General features: G+C 47.9%; 1 protein-coding gene across 3 annotated transcripts in view; it reads left to right on the top strand.

Moving 5' to 3' along the window:
- Positions 1-21,017, top strand: part of RAB3C (RAB3C, member RAS oncogene family) — an 829,967-nt gene that overhangs the window by 669,185 nt on the left and 139,765 nt on the right. For all 3 annotated transcript variants that reach the window (XM_069627320.1, XM_069627319.1, XM_069627321.1), the window contains exon 4: positions 14,417-14,541. In XM_069627320.1, coding sequence (XP_069483421.1) covers positions 14,417-14,541 — 125 coding nt within the window. The remainder of the gene's footprint in view (positions 1-14,416; positions 14,542-21,017) is intronic.

Raw genomic sequence — 21,017 nt, forward strand, 5'->3', positions numbered from 1 at the left:
CACCTAAAAGAAGGCAATTAGAGGTAGGTTCAAAGCTTGGCATGTGCTTTACTGCAGATGCCAGGAAACTCATGGCGTCCTACGGAAGGATGTTCTCCATGGCCACCTTTTTCCTGCCAGGGCAATGGTCCTGCAGTCTTTGTGTGTGGTCAACACCTTGCCACATCTGAGGCCTTCAAGTCTGCTCTACTGATAGGTACAGATTGTTGCTGACTGAAGAGCCTTCACCTTCTGGCTAACTGATGATGCTCACTCTTCTTGTCAGTCTTGGCCCATCTATGATTTAGTATTGGTGGCCGATGGGTGAGGGGAATACTCTGCTGGCAAGCCTAAGGTGACTGACTCGAGTAAAGCAAGAGTCTTTGCCAAGGGCGTACGGCCATTACAGGCCAGAGAAGATCCCACACCCCTTGGTCATGCAGAACATCTTTTTGTGTGGGATATTGCTTGGTCTGGACTACACGTGCCGAATATTCCCCAAAAAGACTACAAACAAGATGGCCATCAGGGCACAGGAAAGGTGGCTAACAGATGAGGCCCTTTTTGCATGGTGCGTGGATGATGGAAGCAGTAAGGGAGAAGAGAGCGACTGACGTCAGGCAATAGGTTCTGGAGTGGTGAATCGAGAGGGGGCACTTGGCAGAAGGTTGAGAGGTTCGAAGGCTTGCCAGCACGGCCAATCTGCAAAGTCAAATGGTGAGCAGTGTGTGAGGCGTCAGAGGCTGCAATCAATGCAACGCAGCCGTAGCACGCCTAATAAAGCCTGCGTTCCTGGCCAGCTGGAGCAAATGGGAAGTGGGCCCCAGCCCATCGTCCATTATCCCTGGGTCTCATTGGATGGGCAGTATGCCAACATCTGCTTGACCATAAAAAAAAAAATCAACATGATTTGTACACGCAGTGAATTTAAGGAAGTCGCTCTTTCTTCAAATGTCCAACACTAAAACATTATATACACTAGAGATTCTCAAGGAAAACAAGCAATTTGTAAAGACTATTAATCAGAATGATACCAACATTGTACATGTATTGTTCATGTATGAAAACTATCAATCTAGAGGGCATGCAATAATCAGTCATGTTTCATCCAGAGGCCCTGCCCATAGCAGTAGAAATGTGTGCAACAATTACAGTGAGTGCCCACCCACTCATCAGAGGCACCACACCCACACATCCTGAAAGGTAAAAGAAGACCCTTGCAACTTCTTCTGATACCGTGTGGATGCTGTGATATTCCTTGGGATTTCATCGCCCTGCTATAAATAGGAATATCAGCAAGGGACCTGAATAGCTGCTGGGGAATTGGCAGCCCTTCGGTGGATCCAGCCTAGCCAACGCCGCTCCGGATCCCCATGTTCTGAAGCAGCAGCGCCCTTTGTTCATTGCTTCCAGGAACTGCTCGCTCTCTGCTGCCTACTCATTGAATTGCTGGGTTCTCTGCTCAGCCATTCAGAACGTCTTCTCCAAAGTGGGCGCAGATTTTCCCTTTCGTGTGTAATATTGCAGAGACCAGAGCTTTGCAACAAGTTCGTATTGCGGCAAAATGAAATTCTGATGTGAAATCTGTTTATAGAATTCTGGGGCACATCTCACTTCGACTTTAGATGCTGACACCTGCATGGCACAAATTAATTTAGACAATGAAATATACTTAGGGGAAAGGTAAAAATACTTGTATGATTATTTATTTAGTACAGTTCAGCCAATTAAGGCTTTTATGCAGTTTGAATCTAATATACCAAATTCATTTAGAAATACCTGAGTAACATTTCAGAATATAATAATTGCATGTATCCAAAGTAAGAGATTATAAAAGTCAATCACAAAAAATTAGGCAGGCAAATCTAAAACCTCTCTAACAACACACCAACATTTGGTAACATAATAGATCAGAGATAAATGATTACTCCCATAAAATGGAGTCTTGAGATTGTCCTTATGTCCCCACCAAATCTCAGGATTAGTATGTGTGAAAACATCTCTTATACGCATCACATTTAGGGGCCGATTCATGGAAAAGAGCGCATTAATCCTGAAAGGGCCGTGCCCTGAGAATGACACTGTGTGAGACTGCATGCAGGATTAAAAAATGCTCAGCGTGCGTATTCATGGAATTTACAGCTCAAAGTAACCACATACGCATGTTGAGGACGGAACACCCCTGACACTGCCCCATGCAAAGCAAAAACAACCAGTGCAGCTACCTTTCCATGCTCACCAGGCTGCGAATAAATGCACTCTACAAACAGTGTGTGGTGTACCCCGCAAGCGGGCCTGCATCTCGAGGACCGTACGCGGGGCCCCTTGTAACTGTTACCGGCATCCCACCAAGATGCGTACGATGCATAGTAACTCCAGTAAAACTCCGAAAATATGCTTGTAAACCATTCCTGCTCCACACCACGTACCCACACACTCTAAGTTCAATCGGATCCCCAGCTGCATACATGCACCCCTAAATCAGACATACAAACCCACCTCCGCAATGCGATTGCTATGCGAAAGTCAACTTATGCCTGCCTTCTGCATTTTGCAGGTGCGAGGTTGCACGGTAACATCCATTAATATGTTTTGCCATGCGCATTTGTGGGCGTGCTATGGACTGCCTGCAGCTCGTCCCTCGTAACGCCCACTTTTTCCCTTGTTCTTCCTCATTTTCCAAGTTCCGCCCCCTACTCTGCCCTATGCACAGCCCTCCCCATGCTCTGCTTGGTGTCTCGCGCAAGGCCCTCGACCACTCAGAGAGACGTGCCGAACCTGGCGAAAATCCACGCAATTTTCCTTTAAAATTACTATGCAGTTGAGTCCATGAATCGACAAACAGGGTTTTCCATGCAGAATAGCATGCAAACCCTGATTTTACACACACTTAATTCCATGAATTGGCCCCTTAGGCTCTTACACTCCAACATAACATGTCTAATACTTTCAGCTAACGCCCTTCAACTGTATACACACCTTTCTGACATAGGAGTTTCTGCTTCCCTTGTTTTTCTTTTGAGAGAGAGGCACTCACTAGTTGAATAAACCACATACTTTAAATTGCATCCTCTGCAACACGATCAGGGCTGCAACACGGAGAGCTTTTTGCCCATTTAAAATTAGGGGCGCATAATCCATTCATCTTTAAAATGGTGTGTCACACCGCTCGGCTTGAGAGAGCCCGCTGAGCGCTGCTGAGACAAATTTGTGAATGTAACACAACAGCACGCATTCGGGCTAGCCGCATCATTAAATTTTGTGATACGTGCAGCTTTCCCCGATTCCGCAGGAGGAGCGGGGCCAGTACTGACTCACACACACACACCTTGGCTCTTGACCTATGGGCAGTGCGTAACGGAGCCAATACCCTACCCTTTCCTTCCGAATCACGTGGACTCTGGAGACCAAACCCCCAGTTGCCTAGCAATAAGCAACAGACGCCGGGCTTTGTCCATGACGCCATTCCAGGATGCGAGTATCTCAGAGCACCCGTGATTCTGGGTACACAAACCGTTTACAATTTATCGCTGTTACTGGTACATTTCAGTTAAACGTGATCTATGGCCTATACAATTTGCAGTGTCTGCTCTTAGCAAAGCTGCTTTATGAACAAAGACACCATGCCCATTTATGTCTCTCTGCAAGCATGCAAAGACGCTGGCGCATATCATTAACAAAAAAGTTTAGGCATTCAGCAGGAACAAACAAGCTACCCTGGTTTTGAAAGGGAACATTACTTTACGGACAGAATCAGTCAGCAACTTCGAGGCACTTATAATCAGGAAATCATGGTAGGTGTTACATCCGCCCTGCGTCCCGCTACGCGGTGACGCAGGGCGCTCTAATAAAAGCCCCGCCCCCGAGTACGGGAGGCAGTTCCGGGCCAACCTAACACTGTGTGCTGCGTGATTTATATGCTCCCACTGGAGCTGCGACACAGATGCCGCGCGGCCTTGCGTTTCCACTAATCCGGTCTCCCTGCGCGCAGAGCTGCGGAGGCCGGATCTAACAATGGCGACGAAGTGAACTACTCGAGACACACACGCTCAGTGCTCGACAGGCTGCTGATGGCCATCGAATCTCAATTTTTGGACACCCGGTCGGGGGGATACACATGTGAACCCCCACCCAGAAAAAAAAAAAAAAAAAAAAAAAAACACGCCAGGGGGAAACAAACCCCACCTGCATCAACCTGACCCATCCTACAAAGGGCGGACCATCAGAACGTGGAGGCGCCAGGACTCTCCATCTGCCTCCTATGAGCCAGAATCGCCAGGAAAACGTCGATGAAGGCCCAATGCTGATACACAGGTACTAATTCAGCACGACCTGGCAACTGCTGCCCATCTGGACAGTCAAGGGATCGCCCAGGGACCTGATCCAGGGTGAGGCAAGTGAACCCCAGCATGGCTACCGGAACATCCACCCCCATACCTGGCATACCGTCGAGAATGGCAGCAAACCTATCAATGTCATCACCACAGGCTCGCCCGCAAGGGAGCTCCCCGGGTATGATCCAGCCTTTTGACCCATTCACCGACCCATCATCAGTTGGCCCCAGGTGGCAGCTATGGATCCAGAAATTCAAAATGACGATGGAATGCAAGGATATAACGACTGTCAGGAAAATGAGGTCGCACTTGCTGCTAAACGTGGGGGACGAGGTACTACGCATATTTAACTCTTTAACCATTGATGATGGCCAGGACGCATACCAACAAGCGAAAGATGCCCTGACGGCGCACTTCCTTCCACAATTAAACCCGGACTATGAGACCTTCATATTCTGCACCACCATTCAGGCAGAAGAAGAAACGTTGGACGCCTACCACACACGGCTGAGGAAGCTAGCTATGTCTTGTGAATTTACCAACCTCGAAAAAGAAATCCGGAGGCAACTCATCAATGGCATCCATTCGGAAAAGCTGAGACGGATGGTACTTGGTGAGAAAGGCATCCCCCTTACACGGATTCTCGAGTTGGGTCGACAAAGAGAACTGGCACACACCAGGGCTGCCAACATGGGGGCAACGCTCCAAAAACTACAGCCCGCCATCGCTACAGCCATGGTGTCCCATGTCAACAATAGACAATTCACGAGGGACGAGGCTGGTGGCAACTACACACAAAACAGGTGGCAGCCACGTGTCCCGGGTCCCACAGAGTGTGGATGGTGTGGTGGACCATGACATGGACGGCGTAACTGCCCCGTGCAAGGAACAACATGCGGGGCATGTGGCAGAAAGGACCACTATGGGAAGGTATGCCGGTCAGTGGGCACCCGGCACAGCCCCTGCAGAACACTCAAGAAAAGAGCCGGACCAAGAAGAAGAAGCAGGCCAGCGCAAGGCGAGTCGAAACGGCCAATTCTTCGACCGAGGAAGAAGGGGATGATATCTCATACATACAACAGGAAGCCGGCAAGGAACAATGGAGAAAAGGGAGGAAGGTCTACCTGGTGTCTGCGTTGGGTCAAAGGCAGACAACACAGTCAAAGCATCTCCAAAGGCGCAAATGTTTGGTCACCCTTCAAAACCAGCAAGTATGGATGACCATCGACACAGGAGCCTCCGTAAATGTCATGCCCACGAACATGTTCCAAATGCTACAACCCCAACCAGATCTGAAGGACACGTAACACTGCTGTTTGCGTATGGCAGCAGGAAGCCCCTACCGGTCGTCGGCAGGTTCCGCACCACTCTCATCCACGGCGAAAACAGACTGCGGTCAAAAATCTACATCGTGAAGGCGGGGATTGAATGCCTCTTGAGTGGGGACGCGGCCGAAGATCTGGGGTTAGTCAAGTTCATCGGCCAAGTGGATGAAGTGCAAGAAGTTGAGAACATTTTGAAGCACTATCCCAACCTGCAAAAGGGGATAGGGTGTCTGAAAGGCAATACTATCAGACTCCACATTGACGAGTCGGTACAGCCGAAGGCAGTAAAACACAGGAGAACACTGTTCCACATGCGAGAACAAGTGGAGAAAGAACTTAAAGCACTGGAAGAAGCCGGAATAATAGAGGAGGTGACTGGGCCCACACCATGGGTCTCCCCGATGGTAGTAACAAGAAAGCCCAAACAGCCCGGCAAAGTCCGGATTTGCATAGACATGCGTCTTCCGAACACCGCCATCAAGCGGGAGCGCCACATCACACCCACGCTCGACGAAATTGTGGCTGACGTCACAGGGTCGCGAGTGTTCTCCAAAGTTGATCTGAAAGCAGGATACCACCAGTTAAAGCTTCACAGAAACTCTCGCTACATAACGACCTTCTCGACACATCTGGGGTTGCGGAGGTACAAACACCTGAGCTTCGGGATATCATCGGCAGCCAAACTCTTCCAACAGACAATTCAAGAGGTCATCCGAGACATACCTGGCGTTCTCAACGTGAGCTGGATTAACCATACATAAGGAAAAGTGCACGTTTTTCAAATCTGAAATTATGTTCTTTGGGTACAAATTCAGCAGCACAGGCATTTGCCCTGACCCCCAGAAGGTTGCAGACATTCAAGCCGCAAGCCCGCCAATGACACCCACGGAAGTGCGCAGTTTCCTGGGCATGGCCACCTACTGCGCCAGGTTCATCCGGAATCTGGCCACTCTCTCGGAGCTCCTACGCGAGCTGACCAAGCTAAACGCCAAATGGGAATGGGGGTAGGAGTGCCAGAAAGCTTTCGAAAACATTAAGGAGTCCCTGTCTGTTGACACAAAAATGGCATACTATAACACCAAGCTCCCGACGAAATTGTTTGTGGATGCGAGCCCCGTAGGGTTAGGGGCCATCCTCATGCAGGTCACCAAAGAGGGGGAGAAGAGGCCTATCGCATATGCATCAAGAGCTCTCACCATGACAGAACAACGGTACTCCCATATCGAGAAGGAGGCCATTGCCGTACTATGGGGGTGTCGTCACTTTCACCTATACCTCTATGGGCGGAGATTTGCGGCGGTCACAGATCACAAACCCCTACTACCCATCTTAATGGGCACGTCGTCACACCCCCCGGCAAGGACAACGAAATGGTTGCTGCACCTCCAGCAGTACATTTTGAACTGGCCTACCAGCCGGGAAGTGGAAACCCGGCGGACATCCTCTCAAGGCACCCTCGAGCAGCAACCTCACAAGAAGTCCAAGTGGCCGAAGAGACTGAGGAGCACATATGCCAGGTGGTGCGAGCCATGAGGCCAAAAGCGGTCAGCATTGAGGACATTGAGTCTGAGACCCACAAAGACCCCTGTTGCGACCTAGTTAAGGACGCCATCATTTCAGGCGACTGAAAGACCTTCATGAAGAACACCCATAACCGGACAGTGGAAGCGAAGGTTTTTCTCTCCGGGATGTTCACCGTAAAACAAGACCTGTCGATCACGGAGAGCGGACTGCTGCTCAGGGGGAATCGGATTGTCATCCCGCCGAGCATACAAGACAGAATAGTGGCACTGGCCCACGAAGGAGATCAAGGGATGGCACGGACAAAAGCTCGGATCAGGCACCGGGTGTGGTTCCCACAGATCGACGAGAAGGTTGAAAATCTGGTAAGCACATGCCTACCCTGCCTGATAACCGGGGCTTGGCCTGAACCAGAACCCATTCAGTCAGCGGAACGTGGTCGTAGCCGCTGGGATGCCATCAGCATCGATTTCTGCACACTACGGGAAGGCCTCTACCTCCTGGTAGAAATTGATGACCACTCCCGATACCCCGAGGTCGAAATAGTGGAATCCACAGCAGCGGAGGCGGTCATCCCTGCCATGGAGAAGATGTTTGCGACACATGGTTTACCCACCACCATCAAGAGCGAAAATGTTGCCCCTTTCCTAGGGGTGGAATTCAAAAAGTACTTGCACGAACTAAACATCAAATACCATCACATCATGCCGAGATGGCCCCAGGCGAACGGCGATGTAGAACGTTTCATGAGGACCATGAATAAAGTACTAAAAGTATCCAAAGTGAACGCCAGCCCGTGGAAAATTGACCTGTACCATTTTTGCAGAGCTACCGGGTCACCCCTCACAACACGACGGGCGTCCCGCCAGCTGACCTCATGTATGGCACCGTCATAAAATCCTCGATTTCACATCACCCTAGCCGGACCCCGGACAAAGTCGATATGGAGCGTACGGAGAGAAGGAGGACGAGTGCCAACACACACATGAGTGCGAGGAGAAGGGCGAGACTGTCCGACCACCGGGTGGGTGATCAGGTGGTCATGTTGCGAAATCCGACAAAGTCAAAACTGGACACCAGATATGAAGAGCTCCCATGGACCGTCAGTGGCAAGCAAGGGACCATGGTGACGGTAACGAGAGGGCGCCGCCAGGTGACACGAAATGCGTCGTGGTTCAAGGCGGTGCCACGCAACCTGTGGACTGATGGCGAAGGCCACCAGGAAGAGGAGGCATCCCAGGCCAACAAAGAAGAGCCCGCTTCCTGCCAGGATGAGGCCGCAGCGGGTGACAGGACGTGGGAGCAGTGGAGCGAGCCGGACATGGGTGAGCCAGACAGTGAAGGTGAGGCACCCAGTGGGACAGCGGGGGTCACCACCAGAGACGGGCGATATAGCTTGAGAACTGCCACAAGACCGCCCGCCAGGCTCAAAGACTATGTATGGTAGTCGGCTCCCTGTGGACTGTGAGTAAGGAGGGTCCAGGGACATATAACAGTGTAATGTTGTTTTAACTGAAGTTTATAGCATGTTTGTGTTTAGTGTTAACTTCATTTGAAATAAAGGAGGAATGTTACATCCGGCCTGCATCCCGCTACGCGGTGACGCAGGGCGCTCTAATAAAAGCCCCGCCCCCGAGTACGGGAGGCAGTTCCTGGCCAACCTAACACTGTGTGCTGCATGATTTATATGCTCCTGCTGGATCTGCGACACAGATGCCGCACGGCCTTGCGTTTCCACTAATCCGGTCTCCCCATGCGCAGAGCCACAGAGGCCGGCTCTAACAGTAGGTTCGCCATTTCATTCCGACTAGGTTTCGTTTTAACAACAGGAAACCATGGGGGATGGGAGACCAATATGAGAGGTTTCACAACCAGTCAATATACTTCATTTACCTCAATACAGGACAAGGATTTCCATTGATCCACCACACAGATACCACATTTGAACCTGTGATCTACTCACTCTGAGTGTCCCAGCCATTCTTCCACAGGGCTACGTCAGAGCCACGGGGGTAGTATGCAGCCTCAATCTCACGTTTCTAGAGATTGCCAAACCCCTCTATTTAAGAAATCTCTCTGCCTATGTTAGGGGCTTTCTTAGATCTACATGCAAAACCTGTCCCGACATCTTTTAGCAAGCATGTTTTTATCATGGTTGCAAGCGTGCTTCTTGGCACTATGCCTAACATTGAGACTCAAGCTCATTCCTTTTTCCCTTTTCCCCATAGGGTATTTTGACTGTGCCCTGACAAAGGTGGCAGCATAAGACCACCGAAAGGCGGATAGCAGTAAGGGGGGTTTGCCTCTGGATCCAAGGCTGGACACAAGAACAGCAATCCGCTTGGACTTAATGGAACATCGGGGAGCATACTGATATGTTATTATATATATTTTTCCCCCTGCACGCGTAGGCAGACCCAATGAGGGATTTTCATGTATTCCATTAAATGGACCCCAAAAAATTAGGATCTAGCTTTTCTAATAAACATTACTAGAATACTTATTAGCAGACACGATAGTATTCTGTCACAAACTATATTGTTTAGAATCTCTTAACACAAGAACTATGAGTTTCTCAACAAAACACATTAGTAGAAGCCACAGAAACTAATGTCTGACTAATTGGAAAAATAGCCTTGAGCTCATATCACACTGGTACAAGAAGATCTAGACCTGAATTAAGACTAAAGCCTGTGTGTACATATATCGAATTCTGAGTGAGATCTAAATTGTCTTTTGCAAATGTCAAATTAGTCTTATGTTGTTTAGAATTTCTCTTTAATTCCACTAAAAAGATTGATTTTCTCTTTTTTTTTCTTTACAGTACCTAGATACACATATTTTTTCTCCCCAAACAATGGGTTTCTGTCCACTCCTAACTATAATTTCTTTTCTTTCCCCCCTTTTTTCAAAATGAGATTGGAGGGTCATTTAGCCATTTACTGTTTAATATTGTCGTTTATGTAATTTGAAGTGTACAATAATTATAAATTCAAAATGTTATGGCATATGTGTTGTTTCTTTACATAAATTAGGCACTTAATGAGAGTTCCGGGATTAGATTCAGTGTAACCTCGTTGCGAGGTACTTGACTCATTCAGCACATTTCTAAGGTCAACAGTACCGCGTTTCTTGTAGCGATTTGCCTTTTGTCATTCAGTATTTTTGGTGCCTAGCTGCCAGGCCCCTACAGGGCACCCCAACTCCTCTTTTGGTAAAAGTTTCATACATTCAGCTGAGCCTGAACTAAATAGCCTACAGCTGCGAGAATCCATTACTATTTTTTTTCAAATACTTAACATACTTTTATTTGTGATACAATTGTTCAAGGGTATCTGGAATACAACAATGCCGAATACAGCAAATTGTTACTTAACTATGAAACAAAAAGCCAAAAAGCGCTTGTATGAGTTTCCGGTTCTGACGTCTTTTATTGTGCATGCTCACCCGGCCTACCGTGGAGCTTGCGTTAATTTGCAGTATTCATAGCATTAATATGCCGTATTGTCTACATTCTGGGCATTCCTAGCACTTAACTGTCTGCAACCTGGGTTATAGGCATCAACAAAGTGAGGGCTGCAAACAATGATAAATGGCCATTAAGAACTTCTATTGCCGGCAATTGTGGAAAATAAGGCAAATACCGCCCAGCCAAATTGTTGGGTATCGTGTTAAGACACAGGAAACATGTTTACGCATTGAATACAAGTGCTCCAAATAGAAAATAGCTAACCTGGTGCACTGTCACCCCTCAATACGCAAAGGCATAGCTTATAAGTATGGATTTGCAAATATAGAGAGTAGGCATTTTTGTAACATCGCATAGGACAAAACAAGCATCCTCTACATTTCCAAAACAAGACCAATTGGCTTTGCCACAGTTGTTACTGTAGACTTGCCACGTAAGAGAATTCCAGAAGCTTCCACGTTGTAATGACCACGAGATTGCCAAACTCACTTTTTGCACTGCTGCCTGCTTCTCTGGGTTGATTAGACCAGGATTATCAGACATGCCCCAGATACTATTTAGGCCTTTTCCGGTATACCCATAAAGCCATGTTGTTTGGATTAGATACTGCTTTCTCTTGGCCAGAAATATCACACGCTACTTTAAGAAATGCTGTGGACACATCTCTTCCACTGCCAGCACCTTTGTGGAACTTCATGGAAGCAAAGACACACTCTTGTAAAGCAAACCCCATCAATGCTCTGGTGGGCTTAACACATGCAAGGAAAACCCCTTCCAATTGTGACCTGAGAGTAAAATAGGCCACTTCACATTTCAAATCATCTATGCCACAGCAGCACATAGTAGCTATCCCTGGAGGTTTGCCACCAGTGCAGAGCCACAAGGCAGTGCATGGTGGGTATGTACATGAGCTGCAAAGCTTGCATTTCTAACTCCATATATGTTAAAAACATACCCACAATGCATTGCTTTGTGGCTCTGAAAAGGTGGAGTATTTTCACTGGCTAGTAGGTGGCGCTGTGGCATGTGTGGTTTGTTAGCTGAACTGGCCTATTCTACCCTCTTTTGAAATACTGATCTGTTAGTGAAAATTAAATGTTTACATTAGATGCTACAGCTAAAAGTTGTCACGTATACGCTGAAGTGATACATGATCCTAGAGCTGACATACAGACACAGTATGTTCATGCATGTCCTACTATTTCAAAGTATCACCTTCAAAGCTACTGCTTCAGTTAAGATGCAATGTCTAATGAAAGACACTCTGCATCCTGCAGCACCGTATTGCCATGGATTGGAATCCTGAGTATTATATTATCTACAGTGGAATCAATAGGCAAGTAAAAGGCAAGCTCTAATAACACACACATAAGTAACAGGAATCAGTAGTAGTACTAAACTGCAAAATAACAGTGTCAGCAAAGAATTGCAATGCAGCATGAGAGTGGAAAATAGTGTGAAGCTGATTGACACTATGCCCCTCTGCATACCCAACCACCACTAACACCCACCAGCAACCTTCCTCCACACTAACATTCTGAACCTCTACCCTTAAACACACTATATGCATATAACTCTGCCGCCACCACATGGAAATTGAAGACAGAATTTGTTGTACACAGTCACTGATCTATGTGGGATAGCATTCAAGTATGGTAAGATCACGTGCACCTTGATGGCTCTACACCTCACCTAGCCCAATCTGCACAATCACTCATGACACATATCAACCGAACCACCTGGTACCAGCTAACCCTCCTCCAGAAACATAAACACTTCGTCCCACCCAGGGTCTTCAGAACCACAGTCCAGGCACTAGTAATCTAAATCAACAATGGGGAAGCACCCTCCTTGCTGGCATTTTGGTGATACAACTTGCCCCACTTAGGGCCACCCAGCATGCCAAGCATGACTCATATTGAGAAACAAGACATGTGACCACTTGTCTCCAATCCTAAGCTAGCATCCCTGACCTACCTTCCCAGCCAGAAAACATTTTCAGACTGCCTGCACAGCCTATAAATCAACCACATCTTGCATACCTGCCTAGCTAGCTGCAAACATCTGCAGCCTAGGTGGGGCACACTCCTGCATGAGCCAGGCATTGTGGGGCTTGAGATGAAACTGGCATGCAAGGAAAAAAACATGAAACAGGCTTTCTCTTGCTATGTCCCTGCCTAGTGGAACATCATCCCGCGGCAATCTGGAAATGGCAATGCTCTTGCAGTCCTTAATCTTCAGTCAGCATGTAGTTTCCAGCTAGGCTCAAGCCATTCCTGCATCCCATCCTATCTCCATCGCCGCAACATCTTGTTCCTCATGTTGTTGCCCCTCGCGATGATAATGACGTGCTTGCGTAAATAGCGTTGCTTTCTATTTGAATGCGTCTCTTATTGCCAATGCTACTATGTGATTGCAGCAGGGAACTACGGTCTCCGTTTGCTATTCCCAAAATTGATATCTACTTAACAATACATGTGTTACATATTCTCTATGGTTTTCTTTTATTTTTTTAGGGGAGCTCCGAAACCTTTACAACCTATTTTAAATATTTCCAAATTAAATATGGGCAGATGAGTAAATAAAGAGCATTTCCGAGATGTTTAGAATAATAGAGGTTGACACTTGTTCCCTTAACCAGTGTGTCATGCTTAGGTGCATGGCATATTCTGGTGGCATTTTCTGAATGCCAGCTGGTTATGTCTGTTTCCTGAGCATCATGGTTTATGAACGTCAGGGGCTTTGTTGCAGCCCGCTAGCTTTTGGTGAAGGTGCAGGGTACGCAGGGGTGGACTAAGACCCAAAAGAAGCCCTGGAAATTATTTTCAAATCGGCCCAATATTCCACACTTTCAGCAAGCCCAACTCTTTTCCTATGGGAAAATTTGGATATAGCACACAAAAGAGGCCCAGGGTGCAGAGGCCTACTGGGATATTTCCAGAGTTCTCTATAGGCCAGGCCACCCCTGTGGGTACGCTATCTTTTGCGGACAAGATATAAATGATTAATTGCAATGGCTCTCAAACCTAATGTCATTTGAATTAAGGTCTAAGGTCATGCTAATTAAGGAATAAGACAATACAGTGGCCTGGCAGTCAAAGGGATCATCACTGGTGGACAGCGCGTCACCAGGGGCCAGGATCAGGCTGGACCAGGGCAGCCGAAATGCAAAAAAGAACGGGCCAGGAAAGACGCATTCTGAGTGTACACACCCAGCCTGTAGGTCCTCATACCCATCAACATCTGACTCACCCCCGCCCTGATGCAGTAAAGAATAGAACTCAAGGCGCTACTCTTCACAGATCCCTTTACTCAGAACCCGCAAGATACTGCGCCGTGAATCCACCCCGCCCAGTTTCCCTCCTGACGACCACCCTCTACAGCCCACCACCTTCTATATCTCCCACCCATCATTTTGACATGTTCCCCACTACTTGCACATGTAAACCATTCCCTGCTGCCCCAAATGGCATGCTTTAAATACATGCTATGCTGTCAGGACATCTGACCCTTGCAACCATGTAATGGATGCCAGCAGCCCCTAATGATGCCCTGGTGCTTCACCAAGCTGGGGTTGTACTCATTAAATACCCCGAGTGAAAACATACCAATATTGATTATAAATGCTTTGTGACATGCGAGATACCCCTCTTTCCCCCATCCCCCACTGAAGTTGGATGCACAGCTCTCAGGAAACTGGAGTTGAAAAGCAAAGCAGCACAGGAATGCCTAAGAAGGTCGGATGGACGCAGGTGGAAGGCTCCTAACTCTGCCTCTCTCTTTTTCAGGTCTACTCAGATCAAGACCTACTCGTGGGATAATGCCCAGGTCATATTAGCTGCAAACAAGTGTGACATGGAGGACGAGAGGGTGGTCGCCGCCGAGAGGGGGAAGCATTTATCAGAGCAGCTTGGTAAGGACCAACATGACATGCCTTGTGTATTACTTGCTACTATTATTTCATTATATGTCATTCCATTTGCAATATCATAGTTCTTTCTCCATTTACCTTTCTAGTCGTTTTTTTCTTCTTTAGAAACAGCTCAATTGTGCTTTCTCTGGACTTTTATTCGGCACTTTGGTGGTGTGAGGGTTTTCCTCCCAGCTCCAAGAGGCTAAGCCTGTGTCCCTCCGGTTTTTCCCGAGGGGATCGTATCTTATTGGACGGTTCTGAGTCATGGTTTAATCGGATGTAATCATGAAATGTGCTCATTACAAAAAAAGAAGGCACCCTGCAAGCCTGCCAAGTGTGCTGATGGTACACCTATCCACCCATTGGCCAATATCTGACCAATCGCATTTAGTCACAGAGGCCTGTGATCGTCTTGCCTTGTGTCTAACCACGGGGTTATTCCAATGGATGTGCTTTTGTTGGATGCCTGGCGGTGTGGTCTATCTGTTTATCGATGGGCCTGAATGGCAGCCATTTGATAGATCGGCCCTGTATGATATAGCCTGCGGTCACTGTTTGTATTTATTAGGTGCTGCTGCTCTGTGTAGCATGTAATCCGGGGTCTGCAGCCCACACACACGCAGGGGATTCCCATGCTCCCACATGCTCCCACTTGCGATATTTGCACCAAATTAGTGAGATTGTGCTCCAAGGTAGGAGGCACACGCAGTCTTGGCTCCTGGGCTTTAAGTGGGCCGGGGCCTGCCGGGGCTGAGCCCCGGCAGTCTCCGAAATTTCGTTTTGAGGCGGGGCCCTGCCGGGGCCCAGTAATCTCCCCTGACAGCCCCGGCCACTACACGAAAAGGCATTTTTTTCTACAGCCTGAAGCTCTCGCTCGTGTGCGAGAGCTTCAGGCTAGAGAAAAAAATGCCTTTCAGCCATAATGGTGGCGCCGCACCTGCGAGGCATCCCTTTAATCAAAAGATTCCTGTCGGCCCGCGCCACCATTATGGAGAAACGTGAGGCCGCTGGAAGCAGAGGCCTTGCTTTCTAAATACTGGAGCTCCCGCGGATTCGCGGGAGTTTCAGTATTTAGGAAAAAGGCCTCTGCTTCCAGTGGCCTCACCCTTTCAGCCTTAACGGTGACGCTGCCCCTCCCCAGCTGGCGAGGGGCAGCGCCACCATTAAGGCTGAATAGGCGAGGCACTGACCCCTGCCAGGCAAGCCTATACAAAATAAATGTAGAGATCAGCAGGGGTGCCAGTAGCCCATTGAGCCGGGGCCATCAAGACCCCCGCTGTTAGGCCACGCCCCCTCAATGAGCCCCGGCTCGATTTGTAGTGCCACTTAAGGCACTGCTTGGCTCTGACTTTTGACACACTCAAAGGATGGGACAGCATTTCGTTCTCCCATCCTAGTTGTGTTGCTCTGCCTTTTGAGGGCTACTACAACCTGGATGATTATAGAGGGGTGGAGTAGGGGCAGTGTTGGCCTACTGGAATGCAACTGGAAGGCTGAAAGCTCCTTCTTACTTGACTTTAGTATATGCAGTACATGCTAGCCAATGTTTCCACTGCGCTAGTTGGCGACTACATGCAAATTTGCGGTCCTAAAACTGCCAGTGATGTCACTTCGTGTATTTGGTCCCCCCGCACACTTGGGAAATTCATAAGTCGGCTCCCATGGTGTAGCTACCCATCCACTAAGTTGCCGCTTTCCTGTCAGGTATTCTCTGCATCATCGCTATTGACTGACATACTTGGCTTAAACAGCGCATGCGTGTTTGCCTCGAACCTATGTTTTGCACACCCGCGTTGTTCAATACCTCATTAAAGGAAGTGGCACTAAAAGTCAGAAAAATAAGACATTAATGCTCAGAGAAAGGAGGCTATTTAATTGCAGGGCTGAGGACTTGATGACTGGCAAGCTGCAGTCAGCAGAACAGCGCTCCATCTGCTGTCTCAGACCTCAGAGCCCATATTAATGGCATGACCTTAGCGTCCAACCCTTTGAAAGCTGTCATTAGGCAATATTAATTTCAAGCCTGGGTAAAACTCGGCATAATTACATTAATGCAAATAACCTTGCGTGGGCCATGATTTCTCCCACTTTGACAGGCCTCTTAGAAAGACAGTGCATTTAATAACGTGCGCACTTGAGAGTGCATGCTCCTTTAGACATGTGCATTGCGTTGATAAGGTCTTACAGGTGATGGAAACATGCACGCTGAAAGCATTCCGCTGCTTTGGGCCTCAGCAGCTTCAAATATGCTCGAAGGCTCCAACTATGATTTGCCAGCAGCTGAGTTCATGATTTAAAATGCAATAAAAGACTGTCTACATAATTTGGTGCTGATTCAGAATGGCCTGAGCGCACATTTGTGTGGACCAATTTGAGCAGTGACGACGTGCCCAGAAATCACACAATGCGCCTGTATGTGTATGCTGCAAAAGTAGTGCATTTGCTTCCAGAAAACCTGCCATCATGCTCAACTGGTGGGGGCGTTTGCCAGGGCTGAGCCCAAGAACTTATTTCCGACCACAAACACTTGTTGTCGCAGGCTCATTTGATTTATAATGTGGTGTTCTGGTAATTTCATTTTATTTAAATGTCAGTCACTCTTCAGTCTTACGGCCCAACTCACAGACCATTTTCCAATGGGGTTTTGACATTATAAAACAGTAGTATAAGGGGGTACCTTTCTGTCCCACGTTACATTTTGACAGGTGGCCCCACCCCCATTTCAGGCCTTAGCACGGCCCCTTTCCCTTATTCCTGCCCCTTCGATATTAATGTAATATAAAGTTGCTATACGTGTTATGTACATTTAATAAGAACCCCAATATTTTTTATACCAACTTGACCCTTGATACTTTTGATATACATTTCATTCACATTTTATATACATTTTCATATACATTTTATATAATTTTGATATACATGTTATGTCAATTTGATATAAATTGTATATAAATTGGGCGAACTATAAATAGGACTGGCCAGTTCTAAGGCTTTTATGCTGTTGAGGGAGGGAGCTTATAATGCAGCTATATAGCTTTTGCCCTAGGCCGGTAAAACATGTGCGCTCTTCCTGCTTCCCAGGAGCTATCTGGCATGGTATCCAGGAAATGACGATTATGAGCCGCTACAGTTACGACGGGAAAACATCCCCCAGATGTCCTCAGGATCACGACAATGGTTATGCCCCTGACTGTCTTACGGTGTATGAAGGGATGGAAGATGCTCAGAATTGGATGGCTGACTATGAAACCAGAGAGTTCTGGGATGACGATGATGTGGTTCTGGAGAAGCGCTGGTCGTGGTGCCTGGGTGAACTCTGGAGACAATGACTATGAATCTCTGGTTTTGCTGAAGGATGTGGTTATGATGTTGTGGAGTGACCCCGCCTCCCTGGGACTTTGGGAAAAACAGGGGCCTGTGTGTGGGCATGTGGAGAGCCAAGCTGTAGCAGACTATCACAATTTGCTGTGTTTGCTGTTCAAACCAACTTCAAAACCCCAGGGGTTGCGCTAATACCCTATTTATGGACTGTATTTCGATAATGGGGACTGACAGTGTTAAAGACAAGGGTTCTCATTATGATTGTGGTTGTCCTGAAATAAGGGTGCTGGTAGCAACGTACCGGCACCCTTTCCAGAACGCCACACTCCAGCTCTGCGGGCGGGGACTGTTACACCCAGCAGGTCAGACCTGCCCAGCATAACAGCACCCGCCCGCAGAGTTTTCACGGAAGCAGCAGCACAGTTAGCAACGGTGCCGGTGCTTCCGTCCCCCACTTCCATGGAGTCCTATACGGATAGGGAACAAAATATTCCGGCCCTGGCATACCGGGTCGCTGAGATTTGTAATGGGATATCAGGTGCCAGAAAAGTGTTACGAGTCTGGTGGCAACCCACCGGTAGCACCGGTGGATTACCGCTGAACTCATAATGAGGTCCCATGTCATTATTTATTGTGTTTGCTGTTCAAAGCAAATTGAAAACCCAGGGGATCACCGTAACAGCCTGTGTAAGGAATGTATCTCGCTAATGGAGGCCGATAGCATTTAAAGATGATACGGATACAGCAGCTCTCCCCCACTCTGATATCATCATTATCTAGAGTTTTACAGCCACAGTGGTGGAACGTGTATAAAACACCACTTGTCGAGATTTCTTTGTTTTCATTTTATTTATTGATCATTTATAAGGTGCACTATACAGCAACAATTTGTTTCTAGGCACCACAAGACAAAAGGGGGAGCAAAACAGGGTGATAAACAAATATAACTGTTCTACTAGGCCTTGTGACATTCGGATTGTGCAAGTGCATTAACGAGAAGTGTAGGGGCGTCGGAGGGAGTGGTGGGGGCAGGAGCTAAGTGAACGGTCAGGGGAGGGGGCTTAAATGGAGGGGGAGGGGAAGAAGGAAAGGGCCCATGGACTAGACAAGTACTGGGGGGGGGCTCAGGGGATGCCAGGTGTAGACCACTGACTAAGTGCGAGACACTAAGGATCGTCTGTGTCCATGACCTAAGCTTGCCCTCACTTCTAAAAATACATCATGTGTAGGGATGTCAGTAATCACAGAAATAGTGTTCAAACTAAAAGTTCTGAACTATTTCCAGCTCTTTGCTTGCTCTTTGCTCCCTTCCCCAAGTTCAAGACAGTTCAACCAAATGGCTTTGGGGTGGACTTCCCCAAGTTCCACACAGTTCCACAAAATGGTCTTGGGGTTCCCTTCCTCAAGTTCAACGCAGTTCTACACCAAAGGTCTTGGTGCTCCCTTCCCCAAGTAAGTAGTTCTTCTGGCTTCACATTTATAGTCAGTTCGCTTGGCTTTCAGTAGGTTCTCCAAACCATCTTTGCACTCCAAGTAGTGTTATTCGGTCTACACACAGTTGTCGAACCACACGGTCCACCCACTATAGGTCACACTAACCGAAAACCCTTCGCACCTTGATACAGTTACTTCTTCACATTATACTTCCTTGCAGGCATAGGCTCCCATCTTTGACCCTGCATCAATTGTCAACTTGCAGCCTTTTTCCCCTTTGGCAGTTTCCTTGACTCTGCCAGAACGTGACTTTCGCCATTCACTTCAGGGAATGTTTTCCTTGTCCCCAGCTTAATTTCACACTTCACAATAGCATGTTATCCATTTTGCTTTTCACTTGCTTTGAAAAGCCCTTTTTGCTGGATTTCCTCGGATTCATACTCTCATATTGTCCATTGTCGTACGGTTCATTTAATGCGTTTCACATAACCTTTCTTTAGTTAGGTATTCAAAATTGCAGGCAATATTTAGCAGATGGTTCGGGTTTAATAAAACTCTCCCTTGCCTTCCTGACCCAATAAGCATTAGCGTTTCCCTGATTGGCATCTCCACATGCCAGAAACCAAGCCCCTGGATTGCCCCAGTGTGCAACTCCTCCAGGTGCCTTTGGTTTTCTCCTCTGCATTCATTTGCTCCATTTGCTCCATTTCACCTCACCTTGTCTGAACCTTCCTGCTATGCGCTGCAGCTCCATGGAGTCTTCAGTGTCCCCCAGCTCCAGCAGATGAAACGTGGCCAGGGATTTTGTGGGACTCCTGCCCCTCTCACAGTCTGGTCGGGCTGCGGCGTCTCTCTGCTTTTCCTGCAATGCTTGGCGTCCTTTACACCAAGCAGGCTCCTTTCTCCGCACGGGACTACGTCTTCTGCAAGCTGGGTTCTCTCTCCAAGCGAGACTCCAGTAACCTGGGCTCTCTCTCCCAGCAGGATTCCGGCAACCTGGGCTCTCTCTGCCAGCTGAATTGCGCCTCATTCGGACTTCTTTCTCCTTATATACACCTGAAGCTGGTCAACTAGCTGCAGGTGTAAGTCCTTTGCCTGACCCCAATTAGTGGAAATTGCCTGACTTAGTATACTGCAGTTTCATAGTACTCTTCCTCGTCTGAGTACCAGAATGGTTAAATGGCATGTTAGTGTGTAGTGCTCTTAGTGGCCTCTTCCTCGTCCGAGTACTATAGTGGTGTGAATGGGGGTAAATGGTAGACTGGGATTGGCAATAGCCTGTAAAGGCAGGGGGAGGGTAAGGTTGGTAAGCACCATGAATAGGGGGATACCATGTCTCCCCTGCAACAACCTCTGCCTAATCCCCAAGAACCCTCCACCAAGGTGATCCTCCCTCACATATCCATCCACAAGGTCAGGATCCAAAAGCGATGGCCTTTCCCTGGCCACCTGAGAAGAAGATCCAAGGGGAGTAGGTGTGACGATGCCCTCAGGTTTCTCACACTGTGTGGGTGTGGGATGTTTTTACCCATGCATCCAAGCCCTACCATAAAACTGTGCAGTACTGACATGGAAAACATCATGATGGCCAGAACTCCCCAGAGAGTGCACAGGGAAAACATGAAGAATAGGCTGCCACCCATTTTTGCCTATGTTGTGAGCACAGGAGCGCACTGCCTAAAACCACCATTGGGCTACACATACAGTAGCCTGAAACCATT

The sequence above is a fragment of the Ambystoma mexicanum genome, chromosome 6p, assembly GCF_040938575.1.
Source record: "Ambystoma mexicanum isolate Mex_15411 chromosome 6p, UKY_AmexF1_1, whole genome shotgun sequence".
NCBI classification, from domain to species: Eukaryota; Metazoa; Chordata; class Amphibia; order Caudata; family Ambystomatidae; genus Ambystoma; species Ambystoma mexicanum.